The sequence below is a fragment of the Ochotona princeps genome, chromosome 11, assembly GCF_030435755.1.
Source record: "Ochotona princeps isolate mOchPri1 chromosome 11, mOchPri1.hap1, whole genome shotgun sequence".
NCBI classification, from domain to species: domain Eukaryota; kingdom Metazoa; phylum Chordata; class Mammalia; order Lagomorpha; family Ochotonidae; genus Ochotona; species Ochotona princeps.
Window position 1 is genome coordinate 23,833,709 of NC_080842.1, and position 13,180 is coordinate 23,846,888.

Consider the following 13,180-nt stretch of genomic DNA (forward strand, 5'->3'; position numbering starts at 1 on the left):
TTAGTTTCTCTCTAAAGTACTTAGCTACATGGGAAGGTGCTGACTTGATTATTGTTCAGTGACACTCTGAAGGCAACCCATGTGAATTCCCCTATGTTTGATGTTTCGGAAGAGTAAGTGGCTGTGCTAGGGACCTGCTGTAGATAGGGTGATGGATGTATTGTTGTCTGGCCCTCGACAAGCTCCTGACCGTGTTTTGCCTGCCATCCTGTGTTTCAGTGAATCCACGGCCTCGGTGCCCCCTCACTCGGATGTGTACCGAATGCTCCATGACAATCAGGATGAACCAACACGGCCTCGCCAGTCCGGCTCTTTCCGAGTGCTACAGGAGTTAGTGAACGATGGCCCTGGTGAGCAGTCGCCAGCATCACTCACAGAGGCTGCTGGAGGAGGGGGGAGGAGAGCACAGCCCACTCTGGGAGGAAAAGGCTAAAACCAAGGAGTCTTTGCACAAAGGATTTGGGCAGTGCCATGTTTAGGAAAGGACGTGTCCGAGTAGCCACCAGCTGAAACCAGTCAGGAAAAGACACCAAAGACAAATGACATCCTAGTCCAACTTATATAACTCAGGAGGTACACTTTAAATGACATAAAATGGCTCAGCCATGCCTCCCCCAACTTACAGTTGCATCATTATCTTAAAAATAAAATAAAATACACACTATAATGAATGCTTACCATGTCCCATCTTTTGTGCTAAGTCCTTTGCGAATGTCATTCACTTCTCATAGTAAGTCATATAGGAGCTATTGGTTACCATACTGAACACATTATAAATGGAGGCTCAGCACATAGGCTCTGTAATGTCACCCAGCCAAAAGGAAACAGATCTCCAACACACTCCTATGTCTTCAAGACTTAGACACTTTTCTATTCTTTTCCACTCCCCAAATATATACTATCTTTAGAACATGCAGAACATCCCATTAAAATGGCTACTACCAAAAAAAAATTAGGAAAGAATAAAAAAGGGAAAATAACAAGTACTGGTGAGAGTTTTGGAGAAATGAGAACTCTTGGGCACTGGTGATGAAAAGAGTAAGTGGTATAACCACTATGGAAATTGCAGTAGTTCCTTAAAAAGTGAAACATAGAATTAACATATGGACCAGCAGTTCCCCGCCAAGATAAATACCCAACAGAACTGAAAGCAAGAACTGATACCAATACTCTTATTATTCACAATAGCCAAAAGGTAGGGCAAAGCAGAATATCCACCAACAGATAAGTGGATAAATCAGATATGGTATATACCTCTAGCCTTGAAAAAAGAATTCAGTTCTGACGCATCCTGTGACATGGATGAATATTAAAAACATGCTAAGTGGAGAAAGCGACAGACCAACAAATAATCATACTTCCATTTACATGTGATATCAAAAACAAGCAGACTCATAGAAACAGAAATATAAGAGAGGTTACCAGCTTTTGGAGGTGGGAGGAATAAGCAATTAATTGTTTAGTGAGAACAATCTATATTTGGAATAATGAAAAGCTTCTGGAGATTAATGTCGATGTTGGATTCACAACAGTGTGCATGTATTTAATTCCACGGAATTGCACACTTACAAATACTTGATGTAAGTTTTAAGCTATATTGTGTGGGCTTTGTGGCATGGTCGTTAAGATGTCACTTAGAAGGGTCAGCATCGTGGTGTAGCAGGTGAAGCCACCAGCAGCATCCCATACGGGCAGTGTTGGGAGTTAGCCACTCTGCTTTAGCTGCAGCTCCCTGATAATGCACCCAGGAAGGCAGTGGAGGATGGCCCAAGTGCTTGGACCCCTGCCCTGTGTGTGGGAGAGCTGGATCAAGTTCCCGGCTCTTTGCTTTGGCCCTGCCCAGCATTGGATGCTGTGGCCCTCTGGGGAGTCAAACAGAGGATAGGTTTCTCCCTCTACCCCCACCCTATAACTCTGCCTTTCAAGTAAATAGGTTCATCTTTTTTAAAAATTTGTATTTAATTTTTATTGGAAATTCAGACATACAGAGAGAAGAGACAGAGAGGACTCATTGAGACAGAGAGGCAGCTGACTTACCCCCCAAGTGGCACAACAGCCAGAGCTGAGCTGATCTAAAGCCAGGAGCCAGGAGTCTCCTCTGGTTCTTCCACGCCGGTGCGAGGGTCTCAAGGCCTTGGCCGCCCTCCACTGCTTTTCTAGGCCACAAGCAGGGAGATATATAGGAAGTGGGGCCCATATGGGATCCTGGCATGTGCAAGGCAAGAACCTTAGCCAGTAGGCTACAACACCAGGCCCATAAATGTTAATCTTTAATAAAAATAAAAGATTCCCCTTGGAATGCCCACATCCGATACTGGAGTGCCTGGGTTTGAGTGCTGCCCCCTGCTCCTCTTCCTCTTCACTTCCTGCCAGTGCACCCCTGAGAGGTAGCAGGTGATGGCCCAAGCAGCTGAGCTTTTGCCACCATGTACAGATCCAGATTAAATTACTAATCCAGATTAAATTGCCAGATTTAGAGAATCAGTTTACAGGTGAGAGATAAAGTTTATGTTTGTATTTTAACCACAATTTTTTTTAAAAAGCATGAACACTTCCTTCTGTTCCTCAGAACATTTTCCAACAGCAACAACAAATCTTAATAACTTGTGCTTTGCAAGGCCCTGTTTCAGACAAAGTTGGTGGCTGGTCCTGCTCCTTTTGAAATGCCAGTGTGGAAGCAACTGAAGAATGCCTTGAATTAAACAGCACCCTTTAAATAGAAGCAAAGTCTCAACTCCAGCCAGCTGTTCCTTGCCATAAATGGAGACACTCTGTTTTGCAGATGACCGTCCCGCTGGAACCCGGAGTGTGAGAGCTCCGGTTACGAAAGTCCACGGTGCTGCTGGCGGCGGACAGAAGATGCCTTTCTGTGACAAGTGTGGAAATGGCATTGTGTAAGTTTTATATTTAAGCCAGAAATTCACTCTAAATCTTGGTGAAAGTTTTCCAGTTCTTCTACATTAAGGGTCCATATAGAAGAAACGGTTATGAAAGACTTAAACTTCTATTTGAGCTATAATGTTACAGTATTTAGTACAGTTTACTAACCCCAAAGGGCCATATAGTGAGAACTATACAGTTTGGTGATTTTTTTATATACACTCATGGAAAAAAATAATTTCCTAAATGTGTATTAAAAATTCATCTTGAAGAATCATGAGTCCACTTTAAAACGTCGTCGTTTTGATAATGTCCAGTCCTTGAATTCTACCTTTTCTGTATAAAACCAGGGAATCAAGTACAGGGGCCATCAGGCTAATCAATTATCTTTATCCAATTTCCTGCTAACCAATGATGAAATGCACTTTGTAAAAATACAGCCACCTTCCATTTCATGGGACTTCACTGTCACCCCCTACCTGGCACTTCATCCTGGCTCATTACTCCTTTTCTCTATGCTCCATGGAGGACAGGCTGGGCCTTCAGGATGAAAAGCCATCCCAGGGACTTGGCCCTGTGCACCCAGCTTTGTCCAGGTCAGGGGGCTGGACAGGCTTTGTTTTGTCTAAATCAGACCTCCCTGCTTTCAAGGAAACCATGAGGCGAGTTCCTGAAGCGCAAACCTCTAAGCTTGTGGCAGCTACTACTGTAAAAATCTGAAAAGGATGCACATTTCACCATCAGAGCGCAGCAGACAACGCCACAGTACTAATGTCCTTGGCTGTCACAGCTGCGCACGCCTTGAGGCTGGGGGCTGTCCTAGGTGGGAAAGAGGCCACACGAGCCTCACGTGGGGTGTTCTCTCCCTTTGTGTCCCGACAGCGGTGCAGTGGTGAAGGCGCGGGATAAGTACCGGCACCCCGAGTGCTTCGTCTGTGCCGACTGCAACCTCAACCTCAAACAAAAAGGCTACTTCTTCGTGGAGGGGGAGCTGTACTGCGAAACTCATGCGAGAGCGCGCACGAGGCCTCCCGAGGGCTATGAGGCCGTCACTCTGTACCCCAAAGTTTAAACATACGCAGGCAGTGCACGCACGCACGCACGCCAAGCAGCCACACGCACGTACGCAGGAAGGCATGAATGGCCTTGGGCAAAACGCATCCCGAACCTCAACTCCAAAACTGAAGCCAAGGCTTTTAGACACGTCTGTCTTTCTGTGAATAGGGGGCAGGGGAGGGAGTGAACGGGAGGCCGAATGCCTGCTATAACACAAAAGCCTACGTTTAGCTATGTCGTACAACTCTTTTTATCTTTCTGGCTAGCAAGAATGACATTTAAAGCAATAAAAATTTTTGTATGTCATACTCCACAATTTACATTTATACTATAACCATCAACTACATAAACTTACAGGGTTTTAAGGGAGTTTGATTCTCTTTCCTTGACAAGCTGATTTGAGCAGTTATAGTAATTAACACATAACAATCTTGTATTCTAAGATAATCTGCAGCTGTCTGTCTTTGTTTTAACTAACAGAGTGCATGTCAGTGAGGGCTCCCTGGGTTTCTTCAGTTTTTTCAATTATACCACTGAATGCAACAAGCAAAATAAATACATTTTAAAGTATCTAATGAAGTGACACTCAATGAATTCAGCTAAAAGCAACATTTCATGAAAAGGTCTTAATCATTTGTTGCCCCATGTGCTAACAACTATTTTAGGAAAAATACGGTTTCTTTACTTTTTGTAACTCAGAGTTTCTCATGAACCAAAAGTGTCTGCAGATGGGTGTGTAAGTGTGCTAATTAAAGGTAAATCCTTCTTTCCATCTAAAATGACTTATTTTGCTTTGACGTAGTCTCTTTCGATTTAAGCATCTCTTTTGGGTAAATATTCATTCAAACTGAAGGCTCACACTCCACTGAAGCTGGGTCCCCTGTGTTCAGCGGTTCACCACTGTGGGGGGAAAGCCCACCTCAGACCACCTACCCACCAAAGGATGGACTGGAAACCTCCAGGAAACAGAAAGTGAGGCCATCATTGTTACCCCGTCTTGAGAGTGGTGACCAGCAGGTGGAAGCAGGTGCCCGCATCAGAAGCTCAGCTCGCTCTATCTCTGCCATGCAGAGGTGCAGTCCCCAGTTCCTCGCTGGTTAAGCAGCTTGGGAGGCACAGTCTAAACCTGACATGGCACCCAAAGGGTGGGATACTGGGGAGGAGTGTGCTTGGGCAAATTTAGGATGGGGATTACGTGGTGATAACAGCAGGGTTTCCAGGGCCTGAGGTGTGAAGTGCTGCGTAGCAGGCATCCATTGGTTATAGATTACAGAATTGCTGAAGTTTACAAAAACAATAAGTGGTACATACTTTGTAAAGCAAGCTCAGCAACTGACCTACTTTGGAGTTCTGGAAACCCTCCATCCTACACGCTACTGTACGGAGCATCAGGACTGCACTGAGGCTAAGCCTCTTTTGCACATTCCTCACAAGCCACCCCTTACTTCCCCTTCCATGATGGCATCCCTGACACTTAATGATATCGTCCAGGAAAGGCATGAGCTGTACTTCTCCTGGGGGTCTGCTTGCAGCCACTGCCAAAACCCATGGTTTCACTAGTGGTCTGTTTTCATGACATAGTCAGAGCCAGGAAATGACCTCACTTCCACCATCACCTCCAAAACCCTTAGCCAGCCTTCCCAAAGTCTTGGAGCCTTTGTATCTCAAATTTGAACTCTATGTGACATCACCACCTCCACCAGCAGCTGCTCAGGCAGCCTGCCGTGCCAATTTTGCTAGGAGTTATACTGTCTCTTCCAAAGTAGCCCTGTGACAATGTCCTTGACTTGTATCTCTAACCTACTTTTTCAAATATTTATATGCAATTAGAAAAGCAGATTTCCAGAGAGAAGGGGAGACAGAGACAATGATCTTCCATCTGCTGGTTCACTAACAAATGGTTGCAACTACTGGAGCTGAGACAATCTGAAACCAGGAGCTGGGAGCTTCTAGCAGGTCCCCAATGTGGATGCAGTGTCCCAAGGCTTTGGGCTATCCTTGACTGCTTTCCCAAGCCACAAGCAGGGAGCTGGATCAGAAGTGGAGCAGTCCAGGATATGAACTGGGGCCTATATGGGATACTGGCACTTGTAGTTGGAGGACTAGCTTGTTACCACATCAGTCCCTCACCTATTTTCCATGCTCCTCACTGCGGACACACAGAACTTCTGAAATTTTCTCCTTAAAGTGCACACCTTGAAAAATAAGCAGAATGGAGAGGTAGGGAGGTAGAGCAGTGGAAACTTCCTCAGGCCCTCTGAGATACTTTTGAGACAATTTTGAAGTTTCAAATTTCAAAAGAATTCAAAATGCACGCATAGTTCTTTTGTAATGTGTATTTGCAACGGATCTTTCAAAAGCCCCTCTTCTGTAAGGATTTTTGAAAGGTCTTGGATCAAAATGAACACCTTGTAATTCCATTTTCCAAGAGTTTTTTGAAGTGTCTTCATTGCAATGGAGAAGACTGAAAACCAACCCAATTACTTTCTGCAATCTTTCTGGCCCTGAGTAGAAAGATGGGATGACCATAGGGAGGCTGAAGAAGAAACTGATTAAGAAGTACTTTACCCTCCAGGTCTCCTTTGTCCCCCTGAAACACACATTTGATGATATTGCCTGGCAAGTCTGTCGGTGTCCCATGGAAGCAGCGGAAGAGAGCATCTCCGAACAGTAAGACAGCACAGCTGACAACAGGTGTGCTGTCCTGAGAAAAAAAACAAAAAGAAAGATTCATCAGTAAAGCCTACATTTGGATGCTGTAATGTACATTGTCTATATTCTTTTAAATTGCATTTTATGTTATGTGTAGTCAAGCACATAATGAAATACACAGTGCTTAAGTTCAAGTGTTTTGTAAACCTTTTATACTTTGAAAAATAGAATTCCAATCTAAAATTTAGGGATGATATGGCTTAAATTTAATAACTGACACTGTGTGATCAAGGCTTGGGAATCATGTCCCAAAATTTCATGCTTCCTATTTTGAATTTTAAAATATTATTTCAGAATAAACAGAGGATCACTATAGAATTAGTAAATGAAAATTAATGCTTTCTGGAAACTGTTTTTGAACGCATAAGGTGTAGAATGAAAATAGTGTTGAAATGAAAAAGGAATTAATGTTTTTTTAAAGAAAACAATATATCTCCCATCCAAGCATTTTGTGCTTGACACCAGGAATTCTACAGGGACTCGTGCCATAAACAAGGAATGCCAACAAGTCTTGAGATAGCTCACAGAACAACGTGCTTAGAAAACAGATTTAGTCACTGGGTTTGGATTTAGACTTTGGAAATCTAATAATAATTGATGAAACTCTGAGGAAGATTTGGCATTTATCAACTTCGAGCTCATAATTAACTAAATTGCTATTTGTTCTGAGTAAACGTAGAATAGAGTTGTTACACTCTCTACCAAAAGAGTAACTGGGCAGACAAGAACAATTCTTGTAATCACACATTTTTGCACCTGTGTAAACAGGGAAGGGAATAAAGCTTAATGGTCCAAGTGATCCATAAACAGTTTACTCACCTCTGCATAAGACAGAGTTTGTCCAGGGCCCGACCAGAGAACATTCCACAATAAGCAGGACGGAGCACCGGATCTCTTCTGTTAACAATTCTAGTCGGCAGTTTGTCAAGCTGTCCGTTAAACAGATCTCATTTCAGTCCTCAGAAAAACTGCCTCTTTCTTACCGCTACTCTTCATTATCATGTCATTGCGACCTGATGTTCTTCTTTCACTCTGTGTCCTTATTGTCTTAAGCATAATAATTTTGGAAGAGATGAAAGAGTAAGGACTTCCAGAGAACTCGAGTAAATAAACAGTATCTTGATGTTATGTGACTATTTCAAGATAATGCTCTCAGATGCATACTTATTTTGCAAAACAATAAAAACTTACAGAATAAAAACTTACAAAACACCTGCCAAGCAAGCAACATTAAAGACTGAAAAAAAATAAGCTTTTGAATATGTTTGTCTATTTTAACTGACATTTTAAAACAAAGTACCTGTAAGTAGTGGCTGCTTGGGGCAGCACTGTGGTGTAGGGAGTACTGTGGTGTAAGGGTACTGATTCCCGGCCGCACCATTTGCAGCCCAGCGCCCAGTGAACCACCTGGGAAAGCAGGCAAAGACTGTCCAAGTGTTTGGACCCATACCCCCTATATGGGAGATCCAAACGAAGCTTCTAGCTCCAGGCTTTGACTTTGCCCAGCACTGGCTGTGGAGACCATTTGGGAAGTGAACCAAAAGACAGAAGATCTCTCTGTGTGTCTCTTCCTCTCTCTGCTGCTGCTCTGATTTTCAAATAAATAAGCACGTCTTTTTTTTTTTTTTTGAAAGGGAGTTGCTTTATCACAATTTCTTTTATATATTTTTTTGGTAATACTATCATTCATTTCAGAAGGTCATAAATTCAGGCGTTAACATTAATTAGCTTTTTAAAATACCTGAAAGCTTGATCTAAGTATGCCAAGAATGTCTGTTAGTACATTTTCTCTTGTACAAATAAGACACACCTTAACTTATTAAAACAAAAGCACGATCCCATGATCTATTATTTTAAAAAACCCAGTTGCTGCCCTTATCATAGGTATCTTGCATAAGTAGATTTTAAACGAAGATTACATAAAACACCAAATGTTGATTTGGGGTTGAAATTACTCCATTCATTTGTTTCTTCAGTCTTCATCTAGTGAATAAGAATATGCAGTTTATTTATTTCTCCTCCAAGAGCAAAATTATGTTGTGAGTTTGAGAACTTCCTCTCACAAGACCAAGTTACTTTGACATCTCATTTTCTGAAGAATTCAAGTTGAAATAGCACAAATGTGTGTCTAACTCATCATACGTGTACGTATGTATCAAGGTGTGCACACATCTGTGGTTTGTTAAAGCCAAGGATATGAGGTCAATGCCACATGCAGGAGCCTGCACTATGTAGTTATACCATGTGACCAAACCACACATAGGGCTGCCCAATATCACTGAGCATTATGGAGATACAATTCAAAACCACAATGAAAAAACGCTTCATTCTAGAATGACTGTAACTGAAAAAAATCAAAAGTAATAAAAAAATTAATGAAAAGTATTTTCAGGAAAGTAGATAAAATTGAACCTTCTTACATCATTGGTAAGAATATAAAATGGTGTAGCTGCTTTGGAAAACATCATTTTTCACAGTCGTAAACACTGGGGACCATTATGACCTTATATTTTCTCACCTGATATGAGTATATATGAAGTAAATGGAAACACAGGTCCTCACAAACCACTGCTCCCTCCCCCAGGGTTGACATTAACGGGAAGCTGCAGTGGGAGATTGCAGCCTATGAGATGCAAGTACCTTCATTGAGATCATAACTGCTAGGCCCAACATCTTTCCTGAAATAATCTGGCTTATATATTCCCAGGATGTCAAGAATCATGGAATGTCATGAAAACAGTTGTTTTCCAGATTTACATGAGGGAAAATTAAATTTTAAAAAACTTTTCAAAAACTCTTTCAACTTGGCCAGTGTTGGAATTCCTAATTCTAAAACTTTGGTTTTGCCCAAATTATCTTATTCTAAACAACCTCCACCCTGACCTCATACTAAGTTGTAATTTTATCAGGTAGGCTAACAGTTCATCTAAATTTTACAAAAGCATATAGCATATATTTACTGCTAGCTGTAAGCTCTGTGTACTAACAGGGTATCACACTTCACCTGCACTGCTTTCCTCATGTGGTAAAGCTGTTTCTCTTTCACTCGATTTGCCATCATTAAACCATAATACATGATCCCTCGGGAAATATGCTGTCTTGTGTAATATGCGTCATTCAGTCCATCAGCTTCTTGGGAACATTTTTAAACTTTTTTGATTGTGAAAATCATTGCTAATAAATAGAATTAAAACCTGTACTACTAACGTTTTTTTTTTTAATTCTCTGACAATATTTCAAAAATCCCAAATAGTAACTGCTCTTAGGGATTCATTTTCACCTGTTGACTAACAGCTGCAGATGCAAGAATCTGGAACAAACTCGAGGACATTACGCAAAGACAAAGCTAGTCAAATCTATTCTTAGCAGGATGTTAGCAGACAAAATTACTTCTGGGTTTTGAAATCTGAGATTAGGAGACTGTCATTAATCATAGATGAAATCAATAGTAGTATGAAAAGTGTCCAGGTTACACCCCTAGGGTGTGATAAATGCGGGCAGTTGTCCCTTGGCTTGTGTTTTGATCCTGGAGGGAAATCCTTGCACTAGTGACTCAGGGCAGTCTGGGGAGCGGGGCAGGGGGGCTGCCTTCCGTAGAACGAGGCTTCATCCAAGAGCAAAAGGCTCTCCACACAGCCTTCCTTAAGATGCTTTTACTGTCCCTGATTTCATCTGTAAAAGAGGAGTCACTCTGTAAGTCATTAAAGATATTTCCCAGCCTTACCTCTTAGGAAGCTGATTACTGCTTTCACTTTTTTAGTTCTATAAATCTTTTATTTATTTGAAAGACAGAGGAAGAAAGGGAGTTGTGGATATTTCTTATTCAGTAATTCTTTCCACAGTTGTCTACTGTGGCCACGACGCGGTAGGGTGGAGAAAATGGAGGAGAGATCAGCGGCTGGATTTGAGTCAGGCCAAAGGCTCCAAAGTCAGGAACTCCATTCAGGTCTCCTACATGGGTAAGACACATGTCGTTGTTTTTCAGGCACACTAGCAGGAAGCTGGATTGGAAGAGGAGCATCCAGAATTTGAACCAGTGCTCATATGCTCATATGGGATACAAGTGTCACAGGCGGTGGCTTAACCCTAGGAGCTACAACACTGGCCCACTATAGTATTTAGAAGTATACGTTTGAAGATTTTTAAACCATATTCCCTATTCCTAGGGAATATTGCTGAGTTTAAATACTGTCTTTTCCTCTAATTTGACCTTACACAAAAAATTAAATTCATTGAAATTTCTTCCGGGTCTCCCACACAGATGCAGGGTCCTAAGGCTTTGGGCCATTCTTGACTGCTTTTCCAGCCCACAGGCAGAGAGCTGGATGGGAAGTGGAGCAGAAGGGATTAGAATCGGTGGCCATTATGGAATCCCAGCACATACAAGGCAAGGACTTTAGCCACTAGACTACCAAACTGGGCCCAGCTTTTGAATTTTGATGTTTTTGCTAATGCTTGTGTTCTTGTGTTTCTGGTAAGGACTGAGGGGGAAGTTATGCCAACACTCAATTCTTAACAACTGGGGGGAATGGGCCAGTGTTGTGGTGTAGCTAATAAAGCCACTGCCTGTCACGGTAGATTTCTCTGCTATCTGGGTACCAATTCACCTTCTAGATGCTCCACTTCCATTGCAGCTCCCTACCAATGACCTGGGAAAAGCAGTGGGAAATGACCCAAGTGACTGTGCCCTGCTACCCCATGTGAGTCCCAGATGAAGCTCCTGGCTCCTGGGTTCAGCCTGGCCCAGCCTTGGCAGTTGCAGCCACCTGAGGAGTGAACAAACAGATGAACAATTTATTTAATCTTCAAATAAATAAAAAAGTCTTCCAAAAAATGAGGAGAAAAAAAAAGATGGGTCATACTATACTTACAACTTTAAGTTAGTAATCATTTCAAACTTTAAAAAATAATAGAAATATAGGGCCCGGCGGCATGGCCTAGCAGCTAAAGTCCTCGCCTTGAACGCACCAGGATCCCATATGGGCGCCGGTTCTAATCCTGGCAGCTCCGCTTCCCATCCAGCTCCCTGCTTGGGGCCTGGGAAAGCAGTCGAGGACGGCCCAATGCATTGGGACCCTGCACCCGCGTGGGAGACCCGGAAGAGGTTCCTGGTTCCCGGCATCGGATTGGCGCGCACCGGCCCGTTGCGGCTCACTTGGGGAGTGAATCATCGGACGGAAGATCTTCCTCTCTGTCTCTCCTCCTCTATATATCTGACTTTGTAATAAAAATAAATCTTTAAAAATAATAATAATAATAATAGAAAAATAACAAAAAGACAAAAAGCAAACACATTGAGAGAACCGAGAGCTAACTTAGGCCTGTTGTTGTTGTTGTTGTTGTTGTTGATGTTTACATAGCTGCTCAGAGTAGGAAGGATCGAGGGTTAGGAAAAAGTGGGTATGATCATTGTTTCCAAGATTTCTATTTCTTCTTCCTGTACCTGGGGGAAAGGGGAAGAAGCCTTACCCAACCTCCCAACCTCCCCAGTACCTGTGGATGGAATATAGTCACCCAAGGTCCCCAATGTGGTGCATGCTCTGAGGGTTCTGCCCACGTGGTTTCGATAATTCTGAAATGCTGTCGCTCTCACCATTAATCCTGTTTTGTTTAGCATTGGATTAAAGGTCTAAAAATAAATGTTGAGTAAAAAGAGAAAGCTATAGACTACAACATAAATTATGATATAATTTACAAAAAAGTTTTATAAGAGAAAAGATTATATTCATCACGAACACATAGGTAACTATAAAAATGAACTGGAAGGCTCATCCTAATTCATGATGCTGTTTTCTCGTGGGAAGAACATGAGGAGTTAGGAGCAGGGTGAGGGACAGTAGGGAGTCCCATTCCACACCACGCTATTTTTTTCTAAATAAAAAAAATCAACCGTGTCATTAGAGTGACCGTTGTTAATTCTACAAGAGAGAAGCCAGACGTTGGTTACATCATTATTTGCATGCATTATTTTAAAAGTTCTGAAAAAAATAATAAAATTCTGGAAGGACTTATATTGTGATAGTTCATCTAAACTTGCGCTTTTGAGAAGCCTGTAAGATTTTCATTTTTAGAAATTTAGCAAGTTTATCAACAACGCTGACACATAATACAAATAACACATTTTCCTGATACCTCTGAAATATTTGCAGCATCATATTTGAACTACAATAGTTCAATCTCTTCCCTTTGAAGGTACACTGTCCACAGTGGTTCCAATCTCACACTAAACTCCGGTGTGGAGAGCCACACTTTGCTGTCCGCCTTCCATGTAGCTGCGGCAGCAACGGGGTCCCCATACCACTAAGTTCAGAATGGAGGTTGGAATGGCAGTTTCAGTGGCCAGACACGAACCTCTCCCACAGCATGGATCCCAAGTGCTGTGAAAAGCCTGAGCAAGCTGGGCCTACCCTCCACCCCGCTGTGTGAGATACACTCCTTCTCTTGTTAGCACTTCCAGGCTCACTCTTAAGGGGATGCCACTCACGTTGTAGACATCGCTGACAGTGAAAACATTTTTCTAAGTTTATTGTGA

The 13,180-nt window shown here is 42.3% G+C and overlaps 1 protein-coding gene across 2 annotated transcripts in view; it reads left to right on the forward strand.

Annotated features, from left to right (window-relative positions):
* The window catches only part of PDLIM3 (PDZ and LIM domain 3), a 30,285-nt gene extending 25,812 nt beyond the window's left edge, over nt 1–4,473 (forward strand). For both annotated transcript variants that reach the window (XM_004579253.3, XM_012931361.2), the window contains 3 exons: nt 220–350; nt 2,783–2,894; nt 3,763–4,473. In XM_004579253.3, the coding sequence (XP_004579310.1) occupies nt 220–350; nt 2,783–2,894; nt 3,763–3,952 (433 nt within the window). In that variant the 3' untranslated portion in view covers nt 3,953–4,473. The remainder of the gene's footprint in view (nt 1–219; nt 351–2,782; nt 2,895–3,762) is intronic.
* Nucleotides 4,474–13,180: the final 8,707 nt, after the last annotated feature.